This window comes from Lottia gigantea (genome assembly GCF_000327385.1).
Source record: "Lottia gigantea unplaced genomic scaffold LOTGIsca_11, whole genome shotgun sequence".
NCBI classification, from domain to species: domain Eukaryota; kingdom Metazoa; phylum Mollusca; class Gastropoda; family Lottiidae; genus Lottia; species Lottia gigantea.
This window is the reverse complement of record NW_008707001.1, coordinates 3,843,065-3,862,873: the sequence shown is the minus strand read 5'-3', so window position 1 is coordinate 3,862,873 and position 19,809 is coordinate 3,843,065. Positions and strand designations below refer to the sequence as shown.

General features: G+C 31.6%; 1 protein-coding gene across 1 annotated transcript in view; it reads right to left on the bottom strand.

The window, feature by feature from the left end:
- LOTGIDRAFT_230280 (hypothetical protein) overlaps positions 1-12,809 on the bottom strand; it is a gene marked incomplete at both ends in the record, with an annotated part of 30,546 nt that extends 17,737 nt beyond the window's left edge. The window contains 10 exons of the mRNA XM_009047256.1: positions 366-395; positions 779-841; positions 1,399-1,470; positions 1,818-1,853; positions 2,342-2,377; positions 5,215-5,355; positions 8,179-8,214; positions 8,777-8,803; positions 10,135-10,169; positions 12,716-12,809. Coding sequence (XP_009045504.1) covers positions 366-395; positions 779-841; positions 1,399-1,470; positions 1,818-1,853; positions 2,342-2,377; positions 5,215-5,355; positions 8,179-8,214; positions 8,777-8,803; positions 10,135-10,169; positions 12,716-12,809 — 570 coding nt within the window. The remainder of the gene's footprint in view (positions 1-365; positions 396-778; positions 842-1,398; positions 1,471-1,817; positions 1,854-2,341; positions 2,378-5,214; positions 5,356-8,178; positions 8,215-8,776; positions 8,804-10,134; positions 10,170-12,715) is intronic.
- Positions 12,810-19,809: the final 7,000 nt, after the last annotated feature.

Below are 19,809 nucleotides of genomic sequence, written 5' to 3'. Positions count from 1 at the left end.
AACATTCAAAATAGCATGGTGCAATATGAAAGCAACAACACATTATTAAAGGAATTCTACCTCTTAGAATGAGCATAATATTCAAATTTTCAAAATTTGGTCAATACAAGTATAATATATTCATCAGTGGTGTCATAATTATACAACAAAATCCCTGTATTATCTAATAAATCTATAAAACCAAGTTAAGTATTTAAAATTTTAAGCACTCCAAAATAATTCATTCTAAAAGGTAGAAATCCTTTCATCTCTTAAAAGACACACATAGAATTCAACACAAAACTCAATCCCTGTTACAAAAATAACAAAACATAGGCGATCATATCAAAAATAAAAACATGCCATGCTAATGCTGAAAAACAAACCTTAATTGTAATAACTTCATAAGACGTTCCCTATTCAAAACAAAACAAAAATATTAGTTATTTCTCATTAATGGATATCAAAATTGTTTCAGAGAAATGCATGAATTACTTAGTAGCTAGTGGAAGTATTGATATGGGAAGCCAACAATGGCAATACACAGTTGTTATTTTAATTGAGCTCAATTTTGGGAAAACAAAATGACAACCCCAAGCAAACAATTGCATATTCAGTATTTCAAGAAACCCTGCACTCTACTAATTTGGATGGAGCTCAATTTCAAGATTATTTGTTTGAATATCCTTTAGGGATTTCGCTAGAATCTCTACCACAAAAATGTATATCATACTAATATAGTAAGTTACAATTGTGATTAAAGGGAGGTAATATTGTGTCAAGGGAGATAATTTGCTACCTTTAAAGAAACAATTTCTCTAAAACTACTTTGACCACCTAATTTAATTGATCTTTTAATACCCTGCAATGATAAGGATAGATATTAGTAAATTGTTCATTTTATAAACAAAGATCTGAAATAAATAATGTGACTAAAAAGGAAAAATAAATCATTTTGTTGGAATATTGAAATCATTTCATCTATTTCACAGAATATCAGTATTGTGTGCCATTTTGGGGAGTTGATTTGAGTGTTGAAAATATGTAAATAGTCTTCAGAATTACTAGAAATGTACCAAAATCAATAATTCCTTCAAAAGTATCTCAAACTAGGAATTTTGCTTACTTTTTCTATATTCTATTATGCTATATTCACAGAATATCTTAATATGACGTTTCTTAGACTAGAGCATGATTGATCAAAAAGAATGGCGCACCTGTCCCTTTAAGGAGAAAATTTAAATAGAAGCAATGGAAAATATTTATTGTGATTACGTATTAAGTATGAACACAATTTTTATCTTACTGTTTTCTATAGGTATATAATATGTAGGCCTACTGTTTACAAAATTTAATGGACATTTGAATAATGTCCCTTTGCCAATCAAAAGAAAAATGATGATCTAAATTTGTCTGTACCTTATCTCCTCTGATGCCATCAAATCCTGGTAATCCAACTGCTCCTTTGTCTCCTTTTGTTCCTTGTTCACCCTATAATATAACATTTAGTTTATTCTAGTTTTTTATTTCATCTGTTTAAAGCATCACTGCAAAACCTGAAGCACATTGGGCCTAAGTATATTGTCTTTTCTAACAACTTTCCGCTTTTTCTGTCAGCTACTCCCAACCTGTATCACTGACAGGGTAATACTGGGGTCAAAAGTCTGAAGGTGTATCTGAGCCAACTAAGAAATATATTTTTGTGTATACAAGTCCAGCTTAAAAGTATCCATGAAACATTCAATCTCCTGGAAAGTGTCAAATTTGACCAAGAAAATGCAGTTCAACCCTATGAATAGCTTAAACGGTGAATTATTTGAAAAAAACACAACACAGACCTTTTCTCCTCTTTCTCCTTTTAAACCTGGTGACCCCTGGAAAGAAAATAAATATACCAGGTGTTAAATCATTATCATTACAAATACATTCAGTGATGTAAGTAGGTCACAGTTATTTAAGCACATCCAGAAACACTTTCATACATACATCAGAAGAGTTCACTATGTTGATGGGGTAGAACAAGAAGTAATTGACTCTACAATTTTACCCCAAAATAAAGTGTACTTTTCCCAGGCTATGCTAGGAAATATCTGTGGATGTGCAAAATGTGAAACTCCTACATAGCATGCAGTGTGTGTGGTGCTATTTGATAGCTGCTGAGGTGTTCACATGCAAAATAACGCAACATAAAATATAAGCACAGGGGTCAAATTCACAAATTACATCTATCTGATTGGACAAAAATTTTAGTACTTGACCAATCAGGTGATCAGAAAACTTAAGTTTCTGAGAAATTGACCCCTAACATTGAAGTTTTAAAGTTAGTCTGCGTGAAAAATAACTAAATAAATCTATAACTCACAGGCAAGCCACTTTTACCCGGTGGACCAATCGGACCCTGAAGCCAAAAAAATAACATTCAATAAGCATCTAATAAAAGCGGACAAGCATGCAATGTACTTGGTGGAAATCTACTGAAACAGATTTTGAAATGAGCGAGGAAAATGGGAAAATTCAATCAAATGCCTGTGGATTTTGATTCGTTAAAACCTTGAAAGAAAATCTTAAAATTTTAATTTCCCATTGTTCTACTTGTCACAGTAAGCTTAAATTTGCAACAACAAGGTTAAACACGCAATATTGAGCTTAAAGTTATTGCGGTTGTTTTATTTTTTTGTCAGTCGGACATTTTTCAACAACCTGTGAAATTTGATCTCAATTTCAACTTGAGAGAAGGTCTACTATACCATGTTCTACAGCACTGGTTTTGTCATGATGACCGTAAGCTTAAATTTGCATCAATTTGTAACAGTTAGCATAAATTTGAGTTTAATTTGACAGAAAATACATTATTATACGTCAAAAATATGAAATAAAAAATCTCCGTTAAAATAATGTCATTGAGTGTAGCAGATTTATCAAAAGTCAAAACGTTATAAAGTTTCATTTAACAGGTGCTTGCTACCCTCGACATTTCATAATGAGTAATTTTCATTCAGTTTTAAACACATCAGCCATATATCAGGTGCACTATTACATATAAACATGGACGTTATATTTTCTTTTACTTTTTTCTCTAATTTTGTTTTGAAAACGTATGGTTTATGTGCAAAGAAAATAATTTTTGAGTGAAAAATAACAAGTGAATATTGCTAATATGAGTGTATATAACAGATCAAGGTAAATCTAACATGTTATTAAAACTGTTTTTGTAATTCAATAATAACTGAGTTTCAAATATCTGTATATTACATTTCAGACTTAATTCATGTTCTTCTAATACTGTTGCAAATAAACCAAAGGAAATATACAAGCTAATAGCAACTACTGGTAATCAAATTCCACAACACTTGAAAATAATTTATAAATATCAAAAATCTCAGGTCATTGTAAAAATTGATAGCAAATGATAACTTTTCTGGTATCTGAATGATCAAATTTTCAACTTAATTTCAGTACAGTTTTTCAAACAGAAAAAACAATATAAATGCAAAGAAATAACAGAAAAACTATAGCAGAACATATTAATAAAAAATTAGTGAAAAAAGTATCACAAAAAAAATCCAGAAGAAGTTGAAGAAATAAAAGCTTTAAAAAGAAAAAGCAAATCATAAGAAATTAAAACTGTGCATGAAATTTAAAATTGTCCGATAAAATAATAATGTGTTTGTCACAACAACATTTAGCAATTTGTGTTGGGCATTGTTGAATCATACTCACTTCTCCAAATGAGACGACTAGAAAAAAAAGTTTGGCTATAAATGTTTAATTTTCTTGGAAATTTCTTTGATTAAAAGACAATTGTAGAATTGTCACGGCGCCATTGAGCCGTTGTCGTTATCTCCTGCGACATGCAATGGATAATCAAAAATTCAAAGAGAGTTGTGCAAGTATAACGGCGCCATTGAACAAGTGCCGTAATATCTTGCAACATGCAACAGATGATTAAAAATTCAACATTGTAAAACAAGTGCTTCCAAACATATCAAAATCAAACAGTGATAAAATACAGTTGCCATTTTTAAAACATGACATCACACAAACTCAGTGCTGAAAAAAATCAATCAGAATAATCAATCAGCATACAAATCAAAACGTGATTCAATAAACAAAAAAGGAATGGACTTGTGGTTAAGTGGGCCAAGTTATGTATGTAAATCCAGGATTGATTCAAACATAAACATGACCAGTCCACTTAATCTTTAGGTAGTTAAAGTAGTAAAAACACAATAAGTGTGGCTTATATACTTTCAATTACTATATGTTCTACCTAAAAAAAAATAGACTGATCATGTTTATGTTTTTGATTAGAACCTGGATGCACATAAATTTCCTTACTCAACTAAAGGTGGGGATTAGTAAGGATAATGCCAAGACAAATTCTACATTTTTGGATACCAATTCTATGTTCTATGTTCTATATTCTATGTATTTCTTTTTTTGCCTTGAATCATGGGTAGATAATTATAGAACATCTAGACACTAACCAGAAAAAATGCGAATGGTTATAGCCTGGACATAAATTTAGTAAAAACATTTACAGTGTGCTGACTTCTACTTGCCAAGTTCAGAAGTCAATATGGACCTTGTCTTTTCACTGTTTAAAAATATAGAATTCTGCTTGACATTTCCTTATTTGGAAAGAATTTAACAAAAACTCACAATAATCATGAATATAAATAAAACATGATCTGAATAGAGGATGCTTAAAAACAAACAAATCATCCAAAACAATATAAAATACAAATCATCATGATCAAAAACAAACGAGGGAAGGGAAAGAGAGGGGTTAAAAATAGAAACACACCGGAAACCCTGGGTACCCACGTTCTCCAGACACTCCCTGTAAAATACCATCGCAATATGTAAGTATGGGTAAGTTTCGCGAAATATAAAATGTTCCATGATATTTTTGAAAATTTCCACTTTAAAGATTTTAAAAGACATTTGAGTATATGTACCCTAGCGTTGTTTTCCCTGTACAGAATATGACTGGACTGATGTTAAAATAATTTGGAAACCTACAAATAGTATTCTCTAGGTATTTTTAAGAACAAAAGGCTCACTCTTAATCTTTTGATAGCCCAGGGAAAAACCCATGACTCACTAGAACTATTTATGTTCAAAACTATGTGGACTCTCAAAATGTGATGATAAATAAACAAAGTTTAAGGCCAGTTTGGTGATATTAACTACGTTGACTCTCTGAAAGAGAAAAGATGAAAGACTAGATACCTGGAATCCTGGAAGACCTCTCAACCCTGTAATACCAGGTTCACCTTTCTGACCCTCAGCCCCTGGGGGACCAATGGGCCCACGGGGTAGGTCCACATTTTTTAAAAAATTAGTTATAAAATTTATATCTACTGAGGTACCCTGAAATCAGAAAAAAAATGAAATGAATGGAATTTTACGTCCTACTTTCCAGACCTAACAGGCAAAAAAAACAGGCAACGCCATGCAGTGTGCAATGAGAGAAATTTTGCCAGGTCAGTGAAAACACAATAAAATATTGCGCCATTTCAATTTTGATTTAGACGTCTGTGGTTCTAGATATTCCACTAAAACTAAGTGTTATGATGATGTCACAAATGCAAAAAGCTACTAATAAAACGTCTGACTGAAATTTAGAATAGAACTTATTGCCATCAGTATTTCTCCACTCCACTTCTCTTCATAATAAGACAAATTCATTTATTCATTTTTTCAATAATAAATATCAAGAATAATCAATGAATTTTTTTTAAAAGATTCAGTGATTTTGTGAATTCAGGCACGAAACCACAAGATTAAATTTTATGGACCTCAACGGTCACAAGGCATGCGTTTATTCATCACCATCATTCTATAAGAATTCCTTACACCTATATTTCTTCACTTTGTAGTTGGTATACAAGCAAGAAATTGGGAAGTTAAAGTGATACAGTCATCAATATTTGTTTGACTAGCTTAGAGAACTCAATTTCACCAAGCTTATCTTTTCACTTTTCAGAATGAAAGGAGACAACAAGTTCACTAACAATATAATGACAAGGTACAGCTCGAACCAACAGAAGTAACGAAAGCCTAAATTTACAGGCATGTTTTACAGAATTTTGACTTAGATCAAATCAAGATTTTAAGAAATATAACAAGTTTATTGATCAAAAAACACAAGATTTTAAAGGGGTTTAATTAATTGATCAGTCTCCCATGCAGAAAACTGACTTTAAGATTCCGTTATTTAAAAATCAAATAGCACCCTGATAACTAGAAATTACTCTCTCTCAGCTGGTAAAGAGAAAATTAGATGACAGCATCCCTTCAAGGTAATAGCTTGATAGACTGTACAGGTACTAAAACTTGAAATTAATTTGTAACTGAGATAAAACTAAGTGGTTGAGTGAATCTTTACGGTAGTTTATACCAGTTGAAAGGAAGTTTTATGAGAAATAATTTAGTTTATAGTTCATGATGATTTCCTATTTTCAATTGATGGTAACCAACTTATACTTTCATTCATATATTTTATAAGTCCGAAACATACATATAATACCATCATTGACAACACCTCGAAGCTACTTTGTTAAAGTGAACCAGGGGCTCATCTATTTTTGAAAAGAGAGCATGGTTTTAAGAATAAGAATGATTAAACCGAAATACTGATCCTTATTTAAAGTTTTATCAGTTTTTTTAGTGGAAGTATTTGGATGCAGAATTAGGAGTATTTTCTCAAATTGAGGAACTTTTACATTTGGAGAGATTTAAAAAGTAATAGTCATACCAACTAACACAAGAAAGATTAGACGAAAAATTCAAGAATTTTGATATATTACCAAATCCAACTTTGGCAAATATCCACAAATTTTTGTGCTGAAGAATAGATATAATCCATGATATTTGGTGCTGACAAAATTCTGATTTCGGACTAAACAAGCTAAGGTAATGTTGATAGAGAAATATTAGTCAAGCACATAGTTTATGAACTATCATCTCAATACCTATATTATCACTATATCACTTCACAAATAATACATTTTTATTATTCAATTCTAATATCAAAACACTTTACACTGGATAATACTGAATATACAAACATTTCTTTAATAAGATAATACAAATTTTAAACGAAAACTTGGTGAATGGGGGAAATCGGTCCATTATTCAGTTTTTTTTATGAATGATATGATTTAAATAAGCTATTACCTATATTATGGTTAGTTAAACAATATTTAATCTGTACCCATTGACTGATATTTGAAGACTGAGTTATGGAGCAGGGATGTTGTTCTTACAATATTTGCCAATTATGATCAATTGAAATTGTCACTTTTAAAGTATAGGTAGGTATTTGCAATACTATGGACCATTTTCGTCAAATAAGTTAGTTGAAAATTTCACAAATTCTTGCCATATTGCTAAATAATTCAATGAGTCTGCAGGCTATAAAATTAAACTCTATACCTCATAATATGCAAAAAGTAAAAGATAAATTGCACCCTACTCTCTTATGTACTGAAAACCACTGACGATATATTGTATTAACAGGTATTCAACCTATTATTATACTTATACTGTTTATATCTTAGAGTACTACGCTTGATTGACAGTACACCCAATAAAAACATCCTCCAGTCTCAAACATCTAAAGACTAGAATAATTTACATGCTGTTAAAAGTGTAAAACATCTTGTTGATGTATCCTACATCTGATTTGATAGTTATTTTAACAATGGTTTATGAACTGTACAGTGTAATCTACCTTATTTCAATTAAGTCTTACAATTTAAAGATTTACTACAGATATCACATTTTATATGTTTGGAATTTTAATTGGTTAAGCAGGTATTTTAACTTTAAAACCCCTAGTGTTTGTTATTTTAATATCTTTTTAATTTTAGAGAGTTGTTGAAAGTATTTAAATGCATGGTTGCTTAAAGAATTCAAATTTAATAGTTTCAACAATCCTTGTCAGCCAAGGTAATGTACACCAACAGTAGATAGGGCAACAGCAAAATATATAAAGCAAATAAACTCATTGGAACTAACTCTACTTAAAGGAACATAATAGACATCTCAATAATAACTGAATTCTCAAATGCAGATATCACCAAATGGAGCATTTGGAAATCACTGCCAGTATGATGTGGCTTCAAATCTCCTTTTACAGAAATGGGTTTTTACGAAAACTAACAAAAATTATGAAAACAGATTTCTTACCTTTGCTCCCGGCCATCCTGGTAATCCTATTGGACCCTAAAACAATGACATCATCAAACAAATTAACATAAACGAAGATATCTCAGATCCTCTCCTGAATAAACCATATCTTTTGATATGATTGGAAGCACTTTATATTATATTGTAAGAGGTTAGTTTGAGATATATTACAGTATTATATGTTTAACTATCTACATTATTAAGAAGCTTGATAGTTATATTAAAAGCTTAAGCTCATATATATGAAATAGGCTTAGATTAGAAATGAAAATACTTTAGAAATGAAGAAGCTAAATGCACAATATTAATATTGCCTATATTCTCTAATTTTGAAACATCACATAAAGCATTACTCAAAATATCCTGACAAACGGCTCTTCATTTATACCATTATGGTTATTCATTTTTTCAAGATATTTCTGTACTATAATATTGTGTATTTAGTTCTGAGAAGCAACAGAATATATACATAGATATATAAAGAAGACTCTGGAAAATTAAGATCAAAGATAAGCATAACGATTGGAGATCTATATCACAAGGGAAAAACAGTTTATAAGAATCAGGAGAAAAGAGAAGTTATAATAAAAATTGGTACCGGGAAACCATTTTCTCCTTTTGGACCCTGTAATACAACATATATACAATAAACTAATGGACTAACTGGGAATTACATACAAACAACGAATTACTCATGACAATTGGCGCTGCATAAAGAGAGAAAAAGAAAAGAAACATCTACATATTACAAGGATAACAACTTAGGTTCACAAAGGATCCTTTCTACCCGCTGTACTTGGCATGGATCTTTCCAGGATTATCCATACCCATTTGGGTTGACTGGAATTATGAGTGTAGGTAGGTGACTTATTTAAGCCACCATTTGTTTCGTTTGTTTCATGTACACAAAGGATTTCAAACAGAGTGGTATTCTTCAGTGTATTTACATATACTAGTTTTGATATTGTGCTATACACTTCTTATTCCATAGAAACAATCAAGAGGGAGAGAGGGAGGGAGATCAACACATAAATGTACAGGTATAGAATATGTGAGGTGCATTTTAAGACCCACAAATCAAAAGATCAATTCTTTTCTGCTCTGCCCTTGTGAGCCATTTCAAGCTCCATTAAATACGGGTAAACACATTTTCAAGAATTTGGGTACTAAGGAGAGGAATATAAAAATATTCGAGCAGATATGTTCTGCCCTTGAAGATAATTTCAAGCTCCAACATTTACAGGAATTTGGATTACTATGGAAACTAGAGAGGGACGTATGATATACAATAATACAGGGATTTTACATTGGGCCTTTTACATTTATATACATTATATACACCAACAGCTCATGCACCTTCCTTCACCTTCTGCCCTATAGCTGCATTAATTGATTATACAAAATGATTCGATAATATCCCATTTCATAAGTTATTATCCTGCACTTAGAAATAGACAAATGGGCCAGGGGCCTGTTTCCAAAAATTTATACAGTAATATGACTGGCTGATAACTGTAAACTTCTCTATTTCAGTGATTGACTAATCAGATGACTGGAACAATGGAGTCATCCAATGTTTAGTTTTTGTGCAACAGGCCCCAGTTTTTGACTGAAGAAGTGAACACAGAAGATTGGAGAAAAATGGGGCCACATCTGTGTCTTCAGAAATTTGTCCATATGCCTTCCTTTGTAGCAGTGGGTCACACATGAATATGAATAGTTATAAAAAAAAAAACTAAATGTGATGAGAAACAAATTCTTAAAAATAAGTTTTCAAAAGAAATTTTAGCAATCTGATGATAAACTAAACCTTAACTGTGCACTTGAATTAGAAGAAACATCTGTTTGAACGAAAGAGAACTGTGAGTGACATGTCTAATTTTGAAAAATAAAAGCTTCATTAACTTAATTATCGTTAAAGAATAATCTAAAAAATGATTAATTGTGGATACTTACACTAGGACCAGCATCACCTTTATTACCAGGAGGTCCTGAAAATATAAACAGGAGAATTTAATCATACTGAATTAAGGCACTTTTTCTAAAAAAATTTAGGGTCTTGGTATCAATTTATTACCCAAATAATATGCAAATATGAGACAGGCTATCAGGAGCTAGTTCCATGATTTTCAATCAATTGCTATATCAATAGAAATTTCTCCAAAACTTGTATTTAAAAATCCTCTTGTGAAATTTAAGTGCATTAATGTTTGCAAATATGGAAATAAGCAAAATAAACAACGTTATCTGTGTAAATCTTCATATTGTAAGCTAGTTCCACAAAGTTCATTCAATTACATTATTTAAATCAGATTATATGTTTGTATTTGTGTAACAATAGTTTAGGAGATGATCCGATTTCAGGAAGCACTTGGAATATGTAGTAGTATGAAATCAGGTATGTATATGATAATGTATGAAGATTGGAAAAATAGTTGTAGGTTTTTTTAATAGGTAGGTTAATTAATAATTGTCATGGATGGATAGAATTTTAAAATATTGGAGTAAGTAAAAATGTGAAACATGATAATTTATAAACCTTTGTATATTAAATGTATATAATTGGTCATTATGCAAAATATATGTGTCATAATAGAACTAATTATTGTAAAATTAGATGACAAATAGAAATATATTGAATATTAAACACTATAATAACACTGGGATAGTTAACACCTAGTTAGAGAAATGTTAAGTGTTATATGACTATTAACACTATGTAACACTAGAACTGTTGATGGATCCAAACCATAATATTAACCCTCTATATTTACTGGAATTGATTATAATATATTGAATATTAAACACTATAATAACACTGGGATAGTTAACACCTAGTTAGAGAAGTGTTAAGTGTTATCTAACTATTAACACTATATAACACTAGATTTCTAAGATAGATTTCAGGGAATACTTATTTCAGGACTGGTGCCATGGCTATATACAGTATATTATATGTCAGAGTGCGTGTATGTTTGTGTGCGTGTCTTTTAAACTAAAATCACACTAATAACTAACTAATTTTCACATAATTAATAAGCTTATCTATTGCTCTGTGACCTCGGCCAGTGCTTTCATGGAGATTCATCTTAGAACACCATTATCACTAGAACTGATGATTGATTCAAACCATAACAATAACCCCCTTTTATCCCGTTTCTTTACATGTATACGAAAGTATAAACAAGAATTCAAGAAAGCATTGCAATATGAAAAATATCTCGAACAAAAAAATGGAAAATTAAAGACAAGACAAAGGAGCACAATGTGTCAGCTCAAGATTTTCCTCATGGAAAAGTGTTCATTGTTCAATAAGCTATCTACGTATATTCCTACAAGGATACTTTTAAACAATATGTTTATCACTTTTCTCCTTGTGATAAAAGGTCCATTTTTGAGTCCTATATAATATATGCAAATCTCCAGATTTTTTTTCCTGACCTGTTCTAACATAGGCTATATTAGATATTGTGCTAGTCTGCCTACACTTCTTAATCTGTTGTGTATGAGTTTTCTCCTGGTGATAAAAGTTTCCGACCTGCAGTCAGATATAGACAACAGTTGTTATAAATTGATATTTTATTTAACAGATAATAACTACCAATTATCTTTCTTTTACTCTCCTGAGTATTTTATATATTCTTATATCTACCAGATACTCATTGTGTATGATATAGTCCGAAATATTATTATTGAACCCCACGGTATCTGTGTTGACCGAGCTATTAATAAACAAAAATCAGTCTTGAAAAATTATTTTTTTGAAAAAATATTCAACCTATATCTTCAAATTATGATTTGAATTTGAATTGAGGATTTAGTCCAAAATCTGAATATTTTGACTTCCAGTAGATACATCTTAAAATTGAAAGTAGAAAACGTAGACTAAGTTTTATTGGAAATTTATTGTATTTTAATAGTCTTAACAGTTATTTTCTTTCAGCATGAATAATGTACAAAAACTGGCACATTATAACTGATTATAATTGAATGTCTCTGAGATCAAAAGAACAGTAATTGCTAGCTAGAGAATTTTGATAAAACGAGAAACATAGATTGGACAAGTTGCATATATCTGTTCTATACGATGTAATGAATGATACGAGTACCTATGCCAGTTGATCTAAAGGCAATGACCTTGATCTTGAAGCGAGGTCATTGGCGGTGATTAATCAGCAGAATTTAGTTGTTTTCATGTGATTTGATCTGGATTATCAATAAAATAAGCGATTATCTACTTGGCGATAAGTGATTAAGATGACATGTTGGATTTTACAGATTTTTTTTGAGTGATGGGACCACTGATTAATTCGTAATTCAGAATACACAGTGTGTCTGAGTACTCAGAGTTTTTCTTTATACTAGCCTAAGAAAGGAAATCAATTGGTACCAGAAAATGATATATACGCAGAATGTCGGAATACTCAGATGTCGGATATCATAGAGTACACTGTATATTTTGAAACTTAAATCTGGTAAATACAGCCAAGTTAACAAATCTAGCCTCGGACTAAGTTTGATGGTACCACCCTTTTACTATCATCATAGAAACAATCTTCATCATTACAATGAGATGCAGACTTCAACTTTACACCTTTATCTTTTGTAGAAAACCTCCTATTAAATGCCATTTCTTGTTTACAGTAGACATTTAAACTCAGGGTTATGTAGAATATTTGTCTTAATTGTTATCAAATTGGATATTTGTTAGAGGGAAAAATCTCACCTCTGCCACCCTGAATGGTAATAATAATATTTCATTTCGGATTCTTGACAGATGGATTAAAGAGGTTCTCTGTGAAAACTAGACTGTTTAAAGATTTATAATTTGCAACAACAGATTTCATAAATTACACTTAAGCCCTGTTCACATTATATAGAATCATATGTTAGAAGAGCAGTTGCAAGAAAGGAACAGATGAAAAACTTGTAATGTAAACGGTCAAGAGTTCTAAGAACTGTTTCAATTCCAGACCATCGAGGCGAGGTCGTTTCAGAACAGTTCTCAGAGCAGAACAAATAAAATTTCGTAGTGTAAACGTTATCCATTCTCAGAACAGTTCATTCTGATCCATATAAAATATGGTTAAATTTGGTTATTTCCATTTTCAGACAAGCCACCCTAAAATAACTCGTGTCCATTTCAAAGTAGACGTACTACAGTCTATTTGTGAACTCCATGTTCTTAATGTCAACATTAAAGAGTAAATGTGACCAGTAGGGCTTAACCTTATTATCCTTGTGAAAAAAATTGGTATTTAACGTACAAAAGTCAAAGAGACCCTGGCCAAGTCAAAGTATGTAAATATGGGAGAAAATTAATGAAAAGTTTGACCGACATGACAAGAATGGTGGTTTAATTTACATAGAGATTAGGTATAGTAGTAGTTGTTTTGCTGTTAGTATGTTGAGTCCACATGTCAAGTGTGTCACTTACTACTGTCAACAATGACCTTAGTCCGAAACAAACTGACAACATTGACCATTGCTGTCTGAAAGCTGTTAGAATGTATTCCAAAATATATACTGAGTTGATAGTTGTCAGCTATCAAAGAGCTAGAAAAACTCAAGTCTTAAATTTGTTTTACTTTCAACAATGACCATCTTGCATGTTTTAATATTGCTGACCATTATGAAGACTTTAATACTGATTATAACAGTAAAAGGGATTGTAAAGAGTTTTTCAAATTTTGTATGTGTATCTGGGAATGTAATGATGTAGATAGATGTTATCAGTGTCCCTGATATAATATATACAAAACCTCTTTACAATCCCTTAAAGGATCTGTATTTGCAACTTGTTGAATCTTTTATAACTTTCTGACATTAATCACTATGCCCAAGTCAAAATGAATGGTCTCTTGTAGCTACTAGCTTGTCTATTTTGAGAATTCCGAGACCCAAAAGTCCTTAGAATTTGCACTTCATTAGATACCAAATAGATGTAAGTATGTTTCTGACAACTTTGACGTCACATCAGTACCTTTTACTAAAACACTATTCTAATACATTACTTTATAACAATACTCTCTCTCATAGAATATATAATGGTTTAAAACAGACACTCCGCTATGAGATATGATTAGTGTTTTTTGTGAAATAATGTGGCTGTAGTAATATTTCTTAACAAAATAAACACAATAGCAAAAATGAAGTGCTATATTTTTATGTTTAAATCAGACTGATCAATACAATATAGCCAATTTAACAACATTTCATTCATAATAAACAAAATCTTATATCACAACTGTAGAAACATTGACAAATGATTTAGAACAATGGCCAAAACTTAATCATAATGTAGATGTAGGGAGGGGACCATTATGATATGCTGAAAGTAGAATTATGTTTCGACAACCTTCCTCCTAAGAATTGGCTGGGAGGATAGAGGGGGCTGATTCGAGATAGAAAGTTGTGGAGGAGAATAGTGAGGGATAGAGTTGGGGATGTTAATACACGCCCCTCCTACACCCTAGTGTCTACAACTCACATGGTCAATACTATAATAAGAGATAAGAATACAGGATGATTAGATCTAATATTACAACAGTAAAGGTGTAGAGAGGACAGGAAAACTAATCCTGACTAACCACTGATCTTTATATCTTAGGTTACTTGTAACAATACCATACTCAAATAATCTACCTTTAAAGGGATTGTAAAGAATTTTTTTTTAACTTTTATTATTATTTGGGACTCATTCCAATTTTCAGTCAGCTGATGTCTGTCGCTCTTGCAATTCCATTAAAACTTTTCATTTTATGACGTTTCTATAGCAAAGGCTTTGAGTTATCATTAGCATTTTTTTGCAATAGTGACATCATATATGGTTATGCATTTCTATCATTACAGAAACCACAGATATCTGATGGATGATTGGAATGATGCAAACCGCTGCTATCAGTGTCCCTGAAACACATAAAATATCTTGAAAACCTCTTCACAATCCCTTTTAAGTATCAGGACAAGAAAACAGAATACGGCACCATTGTGCAACAGAAGCTATAAATGTTCCCGATACACGTAAAAAAGCTAGAAAACCCCTTTACCATCCCTTTGAATTACACAAAAAGATGAGGATGAAGAATAAATAGGTTCTGTCACGAAGACTCGTGTGTGCTAATAATGTCCAATTCTAACATACCTAATGTTAAACCAGCTATATCAACATATTAACTTCAACTAACACCACTTAGCTATTATTTCATTGTTAACTTTTCAATCTTCTGTACTTGTCAACATCTACAGAGTTTGATCAAACTGAAACTTTTCAATTCAATTCAATGTTTGTGTAACAGTGTTATTGACACTATAAGGTACACCTGTAAAACTATTGCTTCTCATCATGTAGCATCTCAAATGAAAAATTCAAAGTTACAATCATCACAAGTGGTCATTATTTGCTTTTCATCACAAAGCATGCATCCCAGATGAAAATTTGTTACAGTTTGTCAAGGAAGGCAATCGTTCAGTGAAATTGATAAGAAAGGTACACCTGTATAAGTATTGCTTCTCATCATGTAACATCCCAAACGAAAAATTCGAAGTTACACTCATCACAATTGGTCATTATTTGCTTTTCAGCGAGACACATCCCAGATAAAACTTACAAAGTTATGATAATTAAGATTGGTCATCCTTTGATTCATGAGAGGTAGAAGACCATTTGTCTAAGAATTTCAATTAATAGCATAAAAATAAACTATCTGTACACAGTATGGGGCAATATACCAAAAATGTCTAAGAAATTGCAAATTTGTTGATCACTTCGAAAAGACTGGCTAAAGTTAAATTAGAAATTGTAAATTTAGAATTGTTAGACAGAATTTTCATCAAAATTAGATGAACACAAAACTTCACTTCTTTAAAGTCAATATAACAATGTCTTATATATGTGGAATTTATAAAACACACTTTAGATTGGATAAAAACAATTCAGAAACACGTGTTTGAAATATGTACACTTAAATATCATAAAATAAATATTTGTATAAAAATAAAATACAAGTCATTTTATTAGAATAATAGTTGAAATATCAAATTTTCTGAGGACATAACTTGTTGATTCTTATTTTGTCCAAATCCAAATCATCTCGGTATTTTTTTTTTTGTACAGCAAACTTTTGGACTAGATCAGGGGTACCTGCAAGCAACTGCATGTCGTATGCTAAATTTCTTGGACTTTGCCCTAACCCATCCTGTTTTAAAAACTCAACCCATTTCCTTGTCCTTTCAATCAATATGTATAGTATTAATGAGATCTGTATAATTCAGTAAAAAATAATAGGCATAAAACATTAGTTATCAGTAAAGTAACCCATTTGTCGGATCGTGTTTTAGGATAAAATGTGACAAGTACAATTAATTTGTCTATTACTGAGAATGATGTAAATATATAAGTAGGTAAAAACACAAAAAACTACCAAAAAAGTATGGTTATTAACTATGTGGACTATCAAAAAGTACTGTGTATTACTGTGGACTATCAAGGTTTATTAGCATAGCAGACTATCTGTAGAGGATGTCATGATAAGCACTGCTATTATAGTAAATATCATGGTTATTAAAACAAAACTTATTCTAGTAGACCTTTATGTTAAGGGCACAAGAATGGTTTTTGTTTGCTATGTAGTATAATATAGTCTTCTACGAAAAATACATTAACCAATACATTAACCAAGACGTTACAACTCAATGCCAGTGCAAATGGCTCATTGCAGAATTCCTCTCTGCTCACTGGATTTGCCTATGTACATAGCATAAGTGAGGTCTATCAGCTGGTGAACTGAAAAAACTCAGCGGAAGATTCTTAAACTCATTGCATCATATCATGATTCTCAATTTCATAATTCACATAACAGTTGATATCAGTGTGTTCTGGGTGGCTGAAAAAAAACTTAACTCAATCTTAAATTGAATATTTAGAGAAAAATTACATCATAATGCCTACCTATAAATACATTACACGCGTAATTTAGCGTATTAGATGATTTTTAAAAGATTAAATATTACCAACAGTTATATCTCTTTAACTTATCCAGAAAATAACACTGACAGCTTCGTGAAATCGTTCCAAAATATCTAATTGATTTTCATATCCCCTGCAGATCTGACTCTATGTCTGGTAATCATATGTTTTCTGCAATCTTTCACAAGCTGTATCTATCAGTTGATATGAGATTTTTTGATATGCATATTAAATGATGGGTATTTAACTTGGGGATGTTGCTAGAATTAGAACCAGACTGCCCTCTAGACAGGGCCTGTTGCCAAAAACATACTATTTAAGATACACTCAACTATGACAAATTGGTGAATATCACTAATAGGCCATAGTCTCTACTTGTGACCTACGCCAATGTTTCTATAAGAGAGCATTTCTTATAAAACCTTACACTGCGGTATGCATATTAATTTAACAGGGGGATATTACTGGAATTGAAACCAGACTGCTCTCTTGCTAGTCGGGGCCTGTTGCCAGAGTATCCAGATATAAGTGTGTCTAGATTTTTACATAGACTTATTGTTGAATATCAATGCGATTTTACCAAATGCATATTAATTTAACTAGGGATGTTGCTGCCCTCTAGCTGGTTAAGGCCTGTTTCTAGAACCCTACCCTGTAAGTAAGAAAGCCTTTCGCTTAAAACACAACACATCAGACTATCCTAACTTTAACTCTGAGATGTTGCTACAATTAGAACCAGACTGCCCTCTAGCTAGTCGAGTTCTGTTGTCAGAAACTTATTATTACAAATTCTCCTAGGCAGTCCTCAATCTTCAAAGTATTCCAGAGAATTGACAAATCAATCTAGTAATTATTAATAATTACTAGTAAATAAAATAGGAACATGTTGAAGATATATGAAATATGACAAACTTATAAATTATGGACATGCTTTCATTACATTCAGACTGCCTTCTGCTGCTTGGTTTTCTAAAATCATCGTAAAGTACACCTAGAATATCTAATGTGCAGATCAGTCTAATAGTCACTATAGGGAATATCTTACAGGTTTTTCTATTGATATGTAAATAATGAAGTTGATATTTCATCCTTCTGATAAATGAATATAATGTAACTTTATGATGTTCATGTGTGCATAAAACACATATTAGATCCCTGGGTGATTCTATAGTACAAAACACACCCATACAGCTTTCCATGTGGTTTTATTAATACACCTTCCTTAGGTAAATGGCTGAACAAATTTGAAAATGGGAGAGCTGCTGCTCTGAAAACATGTAATAAGATTAGTTTAATGGTTATGGATCTAATTCCGACCAATGTGACATGGTCCTGTTCAACATTCAGTCCTTATTTCAGAACAACCATACAGACGGTACCAGAGTCACTTTGTTGAAGAAGTATATAAACAATTGAAGTAAAATTTACATTCCAGCTAATGTTCATTGAAACACTATACCTTTCATTCTGAGATCCTAGGCCAGCGCTTGTGAGAGTCAGATGTATGTTGGTTTTCATTATTTTCCCCATAGATAAATCTGTTTTTTGAATCAAAACAGAGTTGTTGACTCTACAAAGCCAATAATCATCTAAAGTATAAATCAGAGACTGGGAAACAGAAACTTCTGGCTACACACGCGTAACTTGCAATAGTCTCTGTCAAACAGTTAGCGAGTTTCAGTTTCTATTAACAAAATCTTAGAATTTTGCCCACCTGGGCACCTGCACAAGTCCAATAATTGTCCAAAGTCCTTTTCAAAGGCTGGTTAGAGAGGAAAATTTTCAGAGAGTCAAAATATCTAATGACAAGCTCTTAGAATTTTTATTAAACTGATTGCATTCCCAATTAATTTAAGAAAAAAGATGGTTATATTGAATACAGGTAATTTATAATGAAACCTGTTGAAATGTTCATCAACAGTCTACAGTAAGATTACATGTGGTTACTCTTATTATTCCACCTGTCAGGAGAGACCTTCGGCACAGCATGGAACAAACACAAACGCAATTGTACAAATGTAATGAAATTACACCTGGCAGTGTCAATTAATGTCTTTATTACAAAAGGGTAAAACAATTAGGCCATACAATATGGATGAGCATTAAGATCAGATGTTGAGTACACACTGATAGGCTGTCTTCCATACTACCCCTTATAGACAATACAATCAATAGGCCTGTCTTCCATTCCGCCCCTTATAGACAATACAACAATCTTGAATGTTCCCAACACATTTTATGTTTCTTTAATTGATTTTGTTAGTATATGAGCTTTAACAATCAATGTCCGAATTCCTATGCTTATGCCTTGAAGTTGAAGTTCCATTTTTTTAAAATTCACATGTTACTGTTAACATTTAACGTGATGCCAAAAGTCTCCAGTACCTATTGTACTCCTTGAAGAAACTTTGGCTATACCATACCTTCAACACACCTCACAATACAACTGATAAAATATACATTGTTTATTTACTTTCTACCTTTAACAAGCTTTCTAAATAATCAGTACATGTCAAAACTAGTCCATCTATAGTCCATGATACACCATTCCATCAAATGAAAATGATTGAGCTTATAAAGAAGGACATTTTTTCCGTCACTGTAACACAAGCTTCTTCTCATTTCTTCCTTTAAAAGGATTGTAACCAGGCTTTTCAACTTTT